Below are 15,749 nucleotides of genomic sequence, written 5' to 3' on the forward strand. Positions count from 1 at the left end.
TTCCTTCGCTCAGTTTTCCTTATGGTCCAGCTCTCACAGCCATAGGTTACTACGGGGAATACCATTGCTTTAGCTATGCGGACCTTTGTTGTCAGTGTGGTGTCTCTGCTCTTAACTATTTTATCGAGATTTGTCATTGCTCTCCTCCCAAGAAGTAAACGTCTTCTGATTTCCTGGCTGCAGTCAGCGTCTGCAGTAATCTTTGCGCCCAGAAATACAAAGTCTGTCACTGCCTCCACGTTTTCTCCCTCTATTTGCCAGTTACCAATCATACTGGAGATAGCACACAACCATCAGGGCTAGTAGCCATTGATCTCCTTCTCCAGGAATTTATCCAACCCCCTCTTAAAGCCATCCAAATTGGTAGCCGTCACCACATCTTGTGGTCGTGAATTCCAGAGTTTAATTCTGCGCTGTGTAAAGAAGTACTTCCTTTTATTTGTCCTGAATCTCCCAGGACAGTGCAGGCACCGATCCAGAAAGTATGCTCTATTCTATGCTTGGCGCGCATCGATGTTTGAACTGACAAAAATGAAACAAAATTGGTGTGTGCTTTTAATAAACCGCAGCTGGGGCCAAGAGTTTCTCCTCACACAGGACTAGGGGATTATAAAAGCAGCCCTCAAATGGTCAGATAGGAGAGAAAGAGTTGAAACCTGTCCTAGGAACTACATAGTATCATATAGTAGAGGCATAATGAATTCTCACCCAAAGTGGCCATTCCCTCTCCCTTCTGGGAGATCCGTCTGAAGTGTGGCGTACGGCGAGCGTCCGAAGGAGCCATCTTTGACTCAGGGAGATTAGCCGCCATCTCAGCCAGCGGCCTCCGCACCTAAAACGAGAGAGAGAAGCAAAGGGATCAGGGAGACAGAGCAGCACAAAGAGGTGGATTCTATTTTGTCAGGTCCGCACGGTTCCAGGCCTGCCGTGGGTCAGCTGCAACTGATGGGGCAGAATTTACTGGGGGCCATTGATCTCCCCAACCATCTTAATCACCTCCAATGGAGAGGAACGAGCACAACCGTGAAGTCCAGGCATTAGCCAAAGGGACAGGCCAGTGAGGTATAGTGGCTAAAGTGTTGGACTGGGAGTCGAGAGATCTGGGTTCTAGCCCCCATGGGCTAGTCACGGACTCTCAGCCCAACCTACCTCACAGGGTTGCTTGCTGCTGTGAGGATAACATGGAGAGGAGGAGGATTATGTACACCGTCTTGGGTTCCTTGGAGGAAATAAGGTGGGATATAAAGGCAAAAATTAAATAAAGAGGTTCCCCTGGGGAAAACACAGAATCTCCTTCCCGTGTGATTTCAGATTCACACAGTCATCTCGTAGCGGTGCTCTAGCACAGGAATTTCCAAACTATGCGCCTGGCACCACGAGTGGGCATTGCCAGAAATCAATAACAATTAAAAGATTTCCATTAGACCAATGTACCCAATACACTTTGCTGGGGAAAAGCAGTGGGAGAAGGCTATTATATTCATGTCCTCCCTGTGGGCTTCTCAGAGATATCTGGTCAAGCACTGTGGGAACAGGATGTGGGACTAGACAGGCCTTTAGACTGATCCAGCAGGGCCCTTCTTTTCTTCTTAGGAGGCTGCCATTTGCAGCCCTGCATGAGTCTCTGCTCAAGTAGAACCGCAGGGCTCAGTCCTGGGCCCAGTGCTCTTCAACATATTTATTAATGATATGAATGAAGAGGTGCAGATGACACAAAACTGGGCGGGATAGCTAATACCCTGGAAGACAGAAACAAACTTCAAAGTGGTCTTGATAGGCTGGAGCGCAGGGCTGAAAACAACAGAATGAAATTTAATAGGGATAAATGCCAAGTTCTATGCCTAGGAAATAGAAACCAAAGGCACAGTTACAAGATGGGGGATACTTGGCTCAGCAATACTACAAACTAGAAGGATCTTGGAATTGTTGTCGATCACAAGCTGAATATGAGCCAACAGTGTGATGCGGCTGCAAAAAAAGCAAATGCTATAGCTTCCAAATTGGTTCCCCCCTATTCGGCCCTGGTTAGGCCTCATCTTGAGTATTGCATCCAGTTCTGGGATCCACAATTCAAGAAGGACGCAGACAAGCTGGAGCGTGTTCAGAGGAGGGCAACCAGGATGATCAGGGGTCTGGAAACAAAGCCCTATGAAGAGAGACTGAAAGAACTGGGCATGTTTAGCCTGGAGAAGAGAAGACTGAGGGAAGACATGACAGCACTCTTCAATTACTTGAAAGGTTGTCACACAGAGGAGGGCCAGGATCTCTTCTTGATCATCGCAGAATGCAGGACACGGAATAATGGGCTCAAGTGGCAGGAAGCCACATTCCGGCTGGACATCAGGAAAAACTTCCTGACTGTTAGAGAAGTACGACAATGGAACCAGTTACCTAGGGAGGTTGTGGGCTCTCCCACACTAGAGGCATTCAAGAGACAGCTGGACAACCATCTGTCAGGGATGCTTTAAGGTGGATTCCTGCATTGAGCAGGGGGTTGGACTCGATGAACTTATCGGCCCCTTCCAACTCTACTATTCTATAATTCTATGATTCTAAGCATGTCCTTCTTCCTTTCAGTCTTTCTTGATGCCTGGCTAATTCTGTTGTGCCTCAGCCCTAGATTTATTGATTTGATGTGTACCCCTGCATTTCTACCAAGAAAACGGCAATCGAGGCGGCTTAAAATCACAGGAAGGAAACCATTCCGTTTGAAATTAAAACTCGATTAAAAAGCAATAAGAGAAATGCATTAAAAACACAGTCCTAACAGAATCAAATCTGCAGCCAAGCCAACAGAACAGCTTACTTCCCAAAAGCCTGCTTGAACAAAATCGTTTTCGTCTGCCAGTGGAAGGACAGCAGAGGGGGAACTAATGTTAATTCCACAGCCTAGGAGTGGCCACCAAGGACACCCTCTCCCATGTCACCACCAAATGCACCCGTGAAGGTGGTGGACCAAAAGAAGGGCCTCTCCCAAAGGTTTTAAAACCCAGACAGGCTGGTACAGGAGAAGATGATCTTTCAGGTAGCCTGGTTACCTACAAGACCATTTGCAAAAAGGCAGATGCTATTTTGGGCTGAATTAATAGAAGTATAGCTTCCAAATCGCGGGAGGTACTGGTTCCTCTCTATTCGGCCCTGGTTAGGCCTCATCTAGAGTATTCTGGGCTCCACAATTCAAGAAGGACGCAGACAAGCTGGAGCGTGTTCAGAGGAGGGCAACCAGGTTGATCAGGGGTCTGGAAACAAAGCCCTATGAAGAGAGACTGAAAGAACTGGGCATCTTTAGCCTGGAGAAGAGAAGATTGAGGGGAGACATGAGAGCACTCTTCAAATACTTAAAAGGTTGTCACACAGAGGAGGGCCAGGATCTCTTCTCGATCCTCCCAGAGTGCAGGACACGGAATAACGGGCTCAAGTGACAGGAAGCCAGATTCCGGCTGGACATCAGGAAAAACTTCATGTTAGATCAGTATGACAATGAAACCAGTTACCAAGGGAGGTTGTGGGCTCTCCCACACTAGAGGCCTTCAAGAGGCAGCTGGACAGCCATCTGTCAGAGATGCTTTAGGGTGGATTCCTGCATTGAGCAGGGGGTTGGACTCGATAGCCTTGTAGGCCCCTTCCAACTCTACTATTCTATGATTCTATGGTTAGGCCCTAACCGATATTTTGAACTGTGCCCAGAAATAGACCCGCAGCCAGTGACGCTCTTGTTTGCTGGATGTTACTGGATCATTCCCTCGCACAGGCTGCAACTCCCACGGCAAAATGCTCTCACCTCTTCCCCTCGCTGATGCAGGTAATCCTCAGACAGGGACACCGCTTCGTCACAGTTTACCGGACCCACTTGCTTGACGTAGTCCTGCATCTCCTGAGGTAGGATGGCCAAGAACTGCTCCAGGATCACCAGCTCCAGCATCTGCAACTTGGTGTGCTTTCCCGGCTTCAGCCACTGGTGGCAAAGTTCCCAGAGCCGGCTGCAAACTTTGCGGGGCCCTTCGACCTCCTCGTAGCAGAACTCCCGGAAACACCGGCGCTGTACGTCTGAGTTGACAACGGGCTCCTCTGGGACATTTGGCCTCGTTTTTTCCCGGCATGCTCTCCATGGCCTAGCTGGGACAAGGGGAGGGCCTTTGCCCGATATGGCGTTGGTTGGGCCTTGTTCCCGTGTCGACGCCAACTGAAGATCCAGAACTAAAGCGTTTGAAGAGAAAGAGATAAATGACGAGAATCAAAATGCAGAGACCTTGAGGTGTGGGGAGGACAGCTTCTCCATAAAAGACCAGAAGCTTCATATTATTTGATTATTAATTTATTTAAAATAATGAATTACTTTTAATAAATTAAGAACATCAGAAGAGCCTTGCTGGATCAGACCAAGGGTCCGTCTAGTCCAGCACTCTGTTCGCACAGTGGCCAACCAGCCTTCGGCCAGGGACTAACAAAACAGGACATGGTGCAACAGCACCCTTCCACCCATGTTCCCCAGCAACTGGTGCACACAGGCTTACTGCCTCTGATACTGGAGGTAGCACATAACCATCAGGGCTAGCAGCCATTGAGAGCCTTCTTCTCCTGGAATTTATCCAACCCCCCCTTTTAAAACCATCCAAATTGGCAGCCATCCTAATGCATTGGGCTGCATTAATAGAAGTATAGCTTCCAAATCACGGGAGGTACCGGTTCCTCTCTATTTGGCCCTGGTTAGGCCTCATCTAGAGTATTGCGTCCAGTTCTGGGCTCCACAATTCAAGAAGGACGCAGACAAGCTAGAGCGTGTTCAGAGGAGGGCAACCAGGATGATCAGGGGTCTGGAAACAAAGCCCTATGAAGAGAGACGGAAAGAACTGGGCCTGTTTAGCCAGGAGAAGAGAAGATTGAGGGGAGACATGATAGCACTCTTCAAATACTTAAAAGGCTGTCACACAGAGGAGGGCCAGGATCTCTTCTCGATTCTCCCAGAGTGCAGGACACGGAATAACGGGCTCAAGTTACAGGAAGCCAGATTCCAGCTGGATATCAGAAAAAACTTCCTGACTGTTAGAGCAGTACGACAATGGAATCAGTTACCTAGGGAGGTTGTGGGCTCTCCCACACTAGAGGCCTTCAAGAGGCAGCTGGACAACCATCTGTCAGGGATGCTTTAGGGTGGATTCCTGCATTGAGCAGGGGGTTGGACTCGATGGCCTTGTAGGCCCCTTCCAACTCTGCTCTTCTATGATTCTATGATCTTGTGCTAGTGAATGTCATAATTTAACTATGCACTGTGTGAAGAAGTACTTCAAATTCCTCAGTCAAAAGGCCTCCTGGAGTGGTTAAGATAAAATCTGTAAAATGAGACCATTTAAAAAAACGACAGACAAGGAAAAGGGGATGGGGAGGGAAAAAGAAAAGACACTAAAGGCGCAATCCTACCCAGATGACTGCCAGCCACCGAACCCAGAGAGTGATGGCCATCTTATGCAGAGCTGGAAGAGCGCAGAGACGACCTTCGCCTCCATGCTCCTCCAGCTCTGCATTTTTGCTAGATGGGCTTTTTCACCCGTCTAGCTGAGGTTCTGCAGAGCAGGAGGGAAGGAGGCTGCAGGGTTCTTCGTAAGTCGGCTTCCCCAGTCCCCCACCCCCACAGAACTGCCCCCATCCCTCCTCTACAAGGTCACTTTTGCAAGCTTGGAGAGGCAACCGGCGTGGTTCTCTCTACACTGGCTGCAAGGAGGTGGGAAGCTCGGACTCCTGGGTCCAAGGTCAGAGCACTGTCTCCAGCCTCGGATCCAGGAATCCGAAATATCCTACGGTCCCCCAGACACTGTCTAGGCTTCATAGAATCATAGAATAGTAGAGTTGGAAAGGGCCTATAAGGCCATCGAGGATTGTTCCCTTAATTTTTAAGAAGGTCTTTCATCTATTATATATTAAAGGTTCAATCCTAGGCATGTTTAGACAGAAAGAAAATCCTTTCCAGGTGAAGTATAACGTGTTGGTTGTTACCTTTAAAGCACGATATGGTTTGGGTCCAGGTTACCTACGGGGCCGCCTTCTCCCATACAATCCGCCCCACACACTCCGGTCCTCTGGGAAGGGTTTACTCCAGTCAGCCACAATTGGGCTGACAACTGTTACCCAGAGGACCTTTTCTTCTGCCACCCCCAGACTGTGGAATGGCCTGCCGGAGGAGTTTCGTCAACTTAACTCTCTCTCTCTCTCTGAGTTTAAGACAGTCATAAAGACGAGTCTCTTCCAGCAGGCCTACCCAGATGAATTTTAAACCTAAGTATTGGAAGATGTTGTGATTCTTATTTTAATATTGTATTGACTTTATATGCTCTTTTAACTAGTTTTATGTATTGTATTTAATGTTGTTCCCTGCCTCAATCCATAGAGAGAGGCGGGTAAGAAATAAATATAGTTTTATGTATTTTATGATGTTTTTATTTGTGTTGTACCCCGCCTCGATCCAGAGGGAGAGGCAGGTAACAAATGAAATTATTATTATTATTATTATTATTATTATTATTATACTTCTTCTTCTTCTTCTTCTTCTTCTTATTATTATTATTATTATTATTATAATTCCCAGCATACTCCAGCCAGTATGGCTGGCTGGGGTATGCTGAGAGTTATAAACTCTTTTTCTGTCTAAACATGTATAGGATCATGTCCTAAATGTGAGAATATAACTAATCAAATAATGATAGCAAATAGTCATATTGTCTATGGATGCTTCTAGGTTTTCTCAGTAATATACCCTATTTCTTTGATTCTAAGACGCACTTTTCCCCCCATATAAACACCTCTAAAAACGGGGTGCGTCTTAGAATCGTGGGTGCGTTTATTATTTCTTAGAATCAAAGCTTTTTTTTCTGTTGGCGGTACTGAAATTAGTGTGCGTCTTACAATTGACGGCGTCTTAGAATCGAAGAAATACGGGTAATATCGTTATGGCATTCTGGCTAAATAATAAACTGAATTCAATTGTTCAGTCTCTTTACAAATGCCTGTATTCCAAGAGTGACTTTGTGAAGTTGGCTACCTGGACTAGCTGGGATTGAGTACGAATGTTCCAGGCCCACAACGTCGCTCCCAGGAGAGGGCACGGCTGCTTCACCCTCCTTGGCTTTCAAAGGACGGCTTGGTGGAGGATCAGGTGGGTTATGACGGACCAGGGGCCGTCTTCTTTTAGCACCCTGCAGATTAATGATAAAAACAACACAAAACAAACATACCGACTTGGTTCAGATGACATGATAACCAATGGTAGTTTAAATAGTTTAAATCCACAGGGTCCTTCTCCGTGAGCCCCTGCCAAAGGAAGTGAGGCAGGTGGCTACTAGGAGGAGGGCCTTCTCCGCTGTGGCACCCTGGCTGTGGAATGAGCTCCCCAGAGAGGTCTGCCTGGCGCCTACACTGTACTCCTTTCGTCGCCAGCTGAAGACCTTTTTATTCTCTCAGTATTTTAACACTTAATTTTAATTTTAATTTTACTGTTCTAATTCTTATTTATTTATTTATTATGGTCACAGACCCGAAAAATCAACACCAAAACAGGCAAAGGATAGATAAAAAGTGACATAAAAACAAAATACAGCGTAGTGAGTTACTTCTCTCAGAAGGATTGCAGCGTTATTTTTCTAATTTGCATTGAGGTCATGAGAAACTTAAGAGACCCTTTCAGCAATATGGGAGGCCACATCCCTCAAACAGATTAATTCTGTATTTTAATCTTATATCAATTTCTGCTGTGTGGTTTTATCCTGGTTGTGCTTTTTATACTGTATTTTGTATTTGTGTTTTCAGACTGCTGGTTGTTTTATTATGGTTTTAATTTTTGTGAACCGCCCAGAGAGCTTCGGCTATTGGGCGGTATAAAAATGTAATGAATAAAATAAAGTAAAAATAATAAATAAATAAATAGTCAACGATTGGTTATTTAACCCACCATGGGTTATTATGAGGTGTGCGGGAAGTTTTTTTAACCAAAGGTTTATTTATTTATTACATTTATATACTGCCCCATCGCCGAAGCTCTCTGGGTGGTTTACAAAGGTTAAAAACAGGTTAAAAACAAATATACACAAATGTTAAACCAACAAAAGCATAAAAACAATATCCATTTAAAACAGCTATTCTGGGGTCAGTTGAAAACTCAGCATATGTTGTTAACTACCTGGGAGAAGAGAAAAGTCTTGACCTGGCGCCGAAAAGATAACCATGTTGGTGCCAGGTGAGCCTCGTCGGGGAGATCATTCCATAATTGGGGGGCCACCACTGAAAAGGCCCTCTTCCTTGTGGCCGAAATAACCAACGCAAATAACTGATGCCGTGCAGAGTAGGCTATTTGAACCCTGTTGGTTACCGTGTTGTGTGGAGGGTACCATTGGTTATTTCGTCAGCCATAGAGTCACAAGGCAAGAGCGGTCAAAGCAGGAGCTGTCCGGCCAGCAGGATAGATTTTCGGCAGCAATGGCTGATGGGATACTAGAGGGAGGACTGAGGCGGGAGAGAGGGCAGGGATGAGTGAGTCAATTCAGCCTGGACTAAAAGTGAACTCAGTGCTGATTGTCTTGACTGAACATAGCCATTGTGACCAAACTTGGCAGAATCAGTGACGTGGGGTGGATTTCCCCGCCCCTCAGAAAACTTTCCATTTCTAAAAACGTATTGTTTCTTTTAACTAAATTAGTAAAATCTACAAATGTGAAGACCCGGGGAAAAACTTCATGAGGAAAACGCCCATCCGTTCCCCCGCCTCTGTCCCTCCGCAAATAACATTTTTTGAGGGGGTTCCCCCTCACAATTGGAAAAATTGAACAAATCTTGGATTATGCAATATTTTCTTTTAGAATTATGAATCAACTATTAGACAAGACGTTCATATAGCGCAACTCATGTCGAATCCATCAAAACGATTTATAAAAACTATGTAGTAGAAAAACTTTTATAGGAAGACTAGAAATGTAAATTTTGAAGCCATGGAGGGGAAATGTTTATTTTTTTTTTAACCCTCTGTCATTATCCCAGCAAAATTCTTTCTTCCATCTTTTATTAAAATTATACTGAATGTATGTTTTACTGACAGATATTTAGGAATGCTCCAAATCACGCTCAGTGTGGTGTAGTGGCTAAAGTGTTGGACTGGGAGTCGGGAGATCCGGGTTCTAGTCCCCACTCGGCCATGGAAACCCACTGGGTGACTTTGGGCCAATCACAGACTCTCAGCCCAGCCTACCTCACAGGGTTGTTGTTGTGAGGATAAAATGGAGAGAAGGATTATGTATGCTGCCTTTGATTCCTTGGAGGAAAAAAGGCGGGATATAAATGCAATAATAATAATAATATACTGATGGCGTGGTGTAGTGGCTAAAGTGTTGGACTGGGAGTCAGGAGATCCGGGTTCTAGTCCCCACTCAGCCATGGAAACCCACTGGGTGACTTTGGGCCAATCACAGACTCTCAGCCTAGCCTACCTCACAGGATTGTTGTTGTGAGGATAAAATGGAGAGGAGGATTATGTATGCTGCCTTGGGTTCCTTGGAGGAAAAAAGGCGGGATATAAATGCAATAATAATAATAATATGACTAGAGTCACCGTATCTGCCTAAGAATTGGCAGTGGTGAGAATTACCTTCTTCAGGCGTTCGGGTATATTGAACACAGTTGGAATCGCGTCAGGCTTTAAGTACCGCCTCCCAGAAGCCACGTTTTCGAGGTAATCCGTCTCACGGAAATGTTCTGAGCATATCACGTGGTGTCGCGTCGGAGTGAAATTCTTGCGTCGGATGTTCCAAACCCACTTTTTTAACACATCGTTTTTCCCAAGAGGAAACCTATAACCATTAAAAAAAAAAAAGTAGTTGCAGAGGGAATTAAGTTTCCATGTGTACCACAGGTTCATGAGGTGCGGAAGCATGAAACTGAAATGGTTTTTAGAGCACCAAACTCCACACCCAGCCATGGATTATGCCCGTAATTATTATGCAACGAACAACCACACAGATGTTGATGAGGGGGGAGAAGGACCAGTAGTAGCAACATTGGTTAGCATCTAAAGAAAAATAATCCATCGCTATACAACAACAATAATAATAATAATAATATTTATTTATTTTTTACCCGCCTCTCCCTCTGGATCGAGGTGGTGTACAACACAAATGCAAACACAATAAAATACATATCATTGATTAAAACATATAAAACTAATACATTATTAAAAGCAGCACATTATTAAAAGGCAAATTTAAAATTCAACTGGGTAGGCCCGCTGGAAGAGATCAGTCTTTACGGCTTTCTTTAATTCCGGAAGACTGTTAAGTTGATGAATCTCTCCCGGCAGGTCGTTCCATAATCTGGGAGTGGCAGAGGAAAAGGTCCTCTGTGTAATGGTTGTCAGCCTTGTTTTTGTTGACTGGAGTAAATTCTTCCCAGAGAACCTGAGTGTGAGGGCCGGATTGTACAGGAGAAGGCGATCCCGCAGGTAGGGTTGCCATATTCTGAACCCACAAAACTTGGACAAATTTGGGGGGGGAGGGGGGGCCTAGGATTTTTTTAAAAAAACAAACTGAGCAATATGTAAAGGTCTAGGGAAAGAAAGAAAGTGATTGAAGCTTTAGTTATCTAACACTGCAATCCTATGTGTGTCTACTCCGAAACAAATCCTATTAAGTTAAATAAGACTTATTCCCAGGTAAGTATGCATAGGATTGCAGCCTAAAGCACCTGCAAATAAATAATAGGCAAAGAACAGTTTAAGCAAACAGAGAAAAATGACACTAAATTACACTTCTCCACTAGTTCTCAAAAGCTAGAGGAGGCTTCAATATGGAGACTTACACTCCACTGAGCAGACTCAAGGCACCATTTTGGAGGTTGGAATTTCTCTGGCCGGCTGGAACAGGAATCCGGGATTCTTGACTGACTGGCCGGGACATTTTGGAAATGCTTGGAAACCGTGACATTCCCGGTTTTCCGGGACGTCTGGCAACCCTACCTGCAGGTAACCTGGACCATCCCTGTATTGGCTGTTGATTACTAAGGTCTAGTTTCTCAAAAACAGGAGAAGACATGGTCAAACCTGTCTGGACTATACCACTTCAGAGTGCAAGTGGAGGGTCACATATTCTCAATGCGCCTCTGTATAAAAATGAAGCAATGCAATTCTGCTTTTTATAAGAACTTATTTCTTATAAAGTTCTTTGCACCTGCTGAATTCCATCAGTTTATTGATCCAGTCAACAGAGGGCCCAATAAGGTTTATTTTCAATTAATACATAGGAATAAAATTCGAAAACATCACTTGAGGTAGCAACCAACAATATAAATCAGGTCATCGCTATTAATACAAAAAAACAAGATTACTCTAATTAAATATTTTAGTCTGTACCCTCATTGCTCTCAGCAAATATTCAGCTATAATTTCTATGACTCTATTGTATCCGAAAGAAAAAGAAAAAGATTTTCCTGGATACCAAGAGTTTAATGGATTAACTAACTCATTATGAAGATCTCCTTTAAAAAAAAAATACAGAAAAGGAAAGCATGGCTTACTGTTTCAACTTCCTCTGAACTACAGACATAAACTGCTGAATAAGGTTTCCCCTGAATCTCCCATCCAAGAGGGCTGAAGGTATTGTGTTTAAACATGTAATAAATGCCCTCCTATACTTAATTTTTGCAAGTATTTGGCTTGAAAAATGAACAGAAACTGGATCAACACCAAATGACAAAGGAGAACAGGTCTTATTTTGCTGCAGTGAGTGAATCTTGAAAATCCATTGATTAGGATCGAGTTTATGCACACACACACACAGAGTAAAATCAAGGGTCTGTGCCGGAGTGTGATTATTCATCCTTGCTAAGATGAGGTTCTCACACACATCAGATGATTGAATAGCAAACTCGTTTTGATAGGGCACCACATCAGATTGAAGGTGACAGCTCACATGACAGAATATGGCCACATTAAAAAAAAAAAAAAGATTCCCTGCACATAGAAATCAGCATGTTCAGAAGAAAACTGAGCTGGAGCTATCTTCCCTGACCTGCTAGTTTTCTACGTGCTAAAAATAAAAAAATCAAGCACTTATTTATTGCATTTATAGCCCGGTTTTTTTCCCTCCAAGGAATCCAAGGCAGTGTACATAATCCTCCTCCTCTCCATTTTATCCTCACAACAACCCTGTGAGGTAGGTTGGGCTGAGAGTCTGTGACTGGCCCAACGTCACCCAGTGGGTTTCCATGGCCGAGTGGGACTAGAACCCGGATCTCCCGACTCCCAGTCCAACACTTTAGCCGCTACACAACATTGGCTCTGTCTGGGGAAAGGCAAGGCCAGAGGCTTTGTTGAATGTAGGTAGATTTATTAAATGCTGGTGCAAAGCTGAAAAAACTTTGCTAGGTTTAAACTCTCTCGACAGAACGCCTGACCTCCCTCCTGCTTTGGATTCCATCTCCTTTTGGGACTTTGAAAGCACTCTGCACATGGATGCTTTGCTATTTGGACTTTGGATATCATAGAATCATAGAATAGCAGAGTTGGAAGGGGCCTACAAGGCCATCGAGTCCAACCCCCTGCTCAATGCAGGAATCCACGCTAAAGCATCCCTGACAGATGCTTGTCCAGCTGCCTCTTGAAGGCCTCTAGCCCTAGGTAACTGATTCCATTGTCGCACTGCTCTAACAGTCAGGAAGTTTTTCCTGATGTCCAGCTGGAATCTGGCTTCCTGTAACTTGAGCCCGTTATTCCGTGTCCTGCACTCTGGGATGATCGAGAAGAGATCCTGGTCCTCCTCTGTGCGACAACCTTTCAAGTATTTGAAGAGTGCTCTCATGTCTCCCCTCAATCTTCTCTTCTCCAGGCTAAACATGTCCAGTTCTTTCAGTCTCTCTTCATAGGGCTTTGTTTCCAGACACCTGGGCATCCTGGTTGCCCTCCTCTGAACACGCTCCAGCTTGTCTGCGTCCTTCTTGAATTGTGGAGCCCAGAACTGGACGCAATACTCTAGATGAGGCCTAACCAGGGCCGAATAGAGAGGAACCAGTACCTCACGTGATTTGGAAGCTATACTTCTATTAATGCAGCCCAAAATAGCATTTGCCTTTCTTGCAGCCATATCGCACTGTTGGCTCATATTCAGCTTGCAATCTGTGCCACGAAAAGTACTGCGAGGCTTTTCATAGACTTGGGACTTGCATTTGCTGTGGATTGTGGGTGTGAGAGTCTCGTGTCACTTGGCCAGCGGGAACGGGCATGCACACAACGTAAGGCTTTATAGGTTTAGACCAGGCTGGACTTCTTGTCCATGTAGCCCAGATTCTGCCGGGCAGTGACATTCCAAGGTATCAGGAAGAGAATTCATGGTTTAAATTTTTGTGAACCGCCCAGAGAGCTTCGGCTATTGGGCGGTATAAAAATGCAATAAATAAATAAATACTATCACCTACTACCTAAGATCCTTTTTTAATTGCAGATGCTGGTGATTGAATCCAGGACCTATTTACATATGTGGTGGGAATGTGAATTTGTACAAAAATTGTGGAAAATGGTGTTTAATGAGATAAAAGAAGTTTTAGGAATGGAGATTGGAGAGACACCTATAGTGGCATTGTTATCATTATATGGAGAATTAAATTGTAATAAAGAAACAAAAGAATTGATAACGAATTTGCTGACGGCAGCAAGGTTAATGATATCTAGGAACTGGAAGGTTCAAGGGGATTACCATATAGAAGATTGGTATAAAGAGATATGGGATATTGCTATTAATGATAAATTAACATATAATATAAAAGTGAGACGAGGAATAACAAAAACGAATGATTTTGAGGGAATATGGAAACAGTTCCTAGAATTTGTTTTATCTAAGGGGAGTGGGAAAGCACCTCCAGAAGAAACAATGAGATTTTGGAAACAAGAATAAGATCCCGTGGTGGGGGGTGCACTGTTATGTTAAGTATGACTATGTTAACAGATTAAGCTAGAATATATGTTATTAAGGTTATTCAACATTTATGTATTATGTATTCTTTTATGTATTATTTTTTTCTTCATTGTATTGATGTATGTTTAAGTATTAAATATATTTAAGTATTAAATGAATCCAGGACCTTCTGCAAGCAAAGTAGTTGCTCTAACAATCAGCTATGGCCCTTCCTGCAAGTTTCTAAGAGTGTTTGGACAGAAAAGAAGTCCTACAACTCCCAGCATGTCTGGCTGGGAAATGCTGAGAATTGTGGGCCTTTTTTCTATCAAAACGTGCATAGGATTGCACCTTTAATGTCTATTTACGAAAACGCGTTTAACCTGCTGTCACATGGGGTTTGCAGTCGTCATTCCTCCAAGGAACCGACCACCTCTTCACTACAGCAGTGCCGTCGCACCAGCTGCTCCCACACCTGTCCCGGCACCCTTCACTGCCCCCCACCCCACCGCCTCTCATGATAGCTTTCTACATGCCAGGACTTTATTTGGAATGGAGCAACGTTCCGTCCCTGCCAACGGGCTTTGTAACAGCGCCCCTGACCCTAATGTTAGACAGTGCCTTCGCAAAATCAACCCACTTACCTGTGGAATGAGATATTGTTGCCAAGGGAGAATTTGTTGTTGCAGTTGATTGCACAGCACGATTTCACCATGATTGTGCACACGGAGATGCCGTCCAAGAACTGCAAAGGGAATCAGTGAAGAGTCATTAATCATAGAATCATAGAATAGTAGAGTTGGAAGGGGCCTATAAGGCCATCGAGTCCAACCCCCTGCTCAATGCAGGAATCCACCCTAAAGCATCCCTGACAGATGGTATGACTCAAAAGTTGGCAACCTGGGAGACACTCAGCTTGCCAAAGGGTTGCTTAATGGAAGAGAAGGCAACATTGGAACCATTGACTTGGAATATCAGACAAGAAGAGCCTTGCTGGATCAGACCAAGGGTCCTTCTAGTCCGGTACTCTGTTCACATAGTGGCCAAGCAGCTGCCCATGGGAAACCCACAAGCAGGACGTGAGTGCAAAAGCACTCTCCTGCCCATGTTCCCCAGCAACTGGTGTACATAGGTTTACTGCCTCTAATACTGGAGGTAACACACAGCCATCAGGAGTAGTTGCAATTGATAGCTTTAACGTAAGAACATAGAATCATAGAATAGCAGAGTTGGAAGGGGCCTACAAGGCCATCGAGTCCAACCCCCTGCTCAATGCACTGTACACTGTACACTGATGGTGCTATATAAATAAATAATAATAATAATAATAATGCAGGGATCCACCCTAAAGCATCCCTGACAGATGGTTGTCCAGCTGCCTCTTGAAGGCCTCTAGTGTGGGAGAGCCCACAACCTCCCTAGGTAAGAAGTGCCCTGCTGGATCAGACCAAGGGTCCATCTAGTCCAGCACTCTGTTCACGCAGTGGCCAACCAGCCTTCAGCCAGGGACTAACAAAACAGGACATGGTGCAACAGAACCCTCCCACCCATGTTCCCCAGCAACTGGTGTACATAAGTTTGATACTGGGGGTAACCCACAGCCATCAGGGCTAGTAGCCATTGATAGCTTTCTCCTCCAGGAATGTAGTGGGCAAAAGGCAGGATACAAATAAATAAATCCAACTCCCTTTTAAGGCCTTCCAAATTCTGTAAACCGCCCAGAGAGCCCTGGCTATGGGAGCAGTATATAAGTGTAATAAATAAATAAATAAATTGTTGGCCCTCACTACATCTTGTGGTAGCAAGTTCCATAGTTTGACTACATGTGAAGAA

At 44.5% G+C, this 15,749-nt stretch overlaps 1 protein-coding gene across 1 annotated transcript in view; it reads right to left on the minus strand.

Moving 5' to 3' along the window:
* The window catches only part of LOC134395654 (zinc finger protein 585A-like), a 37,863-nt gene that overhangs the window by 21,695 nt on the left and 419 nt on the right, over nucleotides 1–15,749 (minus strand). Inside the window, exons 3-7 of the mRNA XM_063121817.1 lie at nucleotides 14,561–14,661; nucleotides 9,626–9,827; nucleotides 7,034–7,187; nucleotides 3,782–4,197; nucleotides 709–832 (exon numbers count right to left, since the gene is read on the minus strand). Coding sequence (XP_062977887.1) covers nucleotides 709–832; nucleotides 3,782–4,197; nucleotides 7,034–7,187; nucleotides 9,626–9,827; nucleotides 14,561–14,661 — 997 coding nt within the window. The remainder of the gene's footprint in view (nucleotides 1–708; nucleotides 833–3,781; nucleotides 4,198–7,033; nucleotides 7,188–9,625; nucleotides 9,828–14,560; nucleotides 14,662–15,749) is intronic.

Source organism: Elgaria multicarinata, chromosome 3, assembly GCF_023053635.1.
Source record: "Elgaria multicarinata webbii isolate HBS135686 ecotype San Diego chromosome 3, rElgMul1.1.pri, whole genome shotgun sequence".
Taxonomy (NCBI): Eukaryota; Metazoa; Chordata; class Lepidosauria; order Squamata; family Anguidae; genus Elgaria; species Elgaria multicarinata.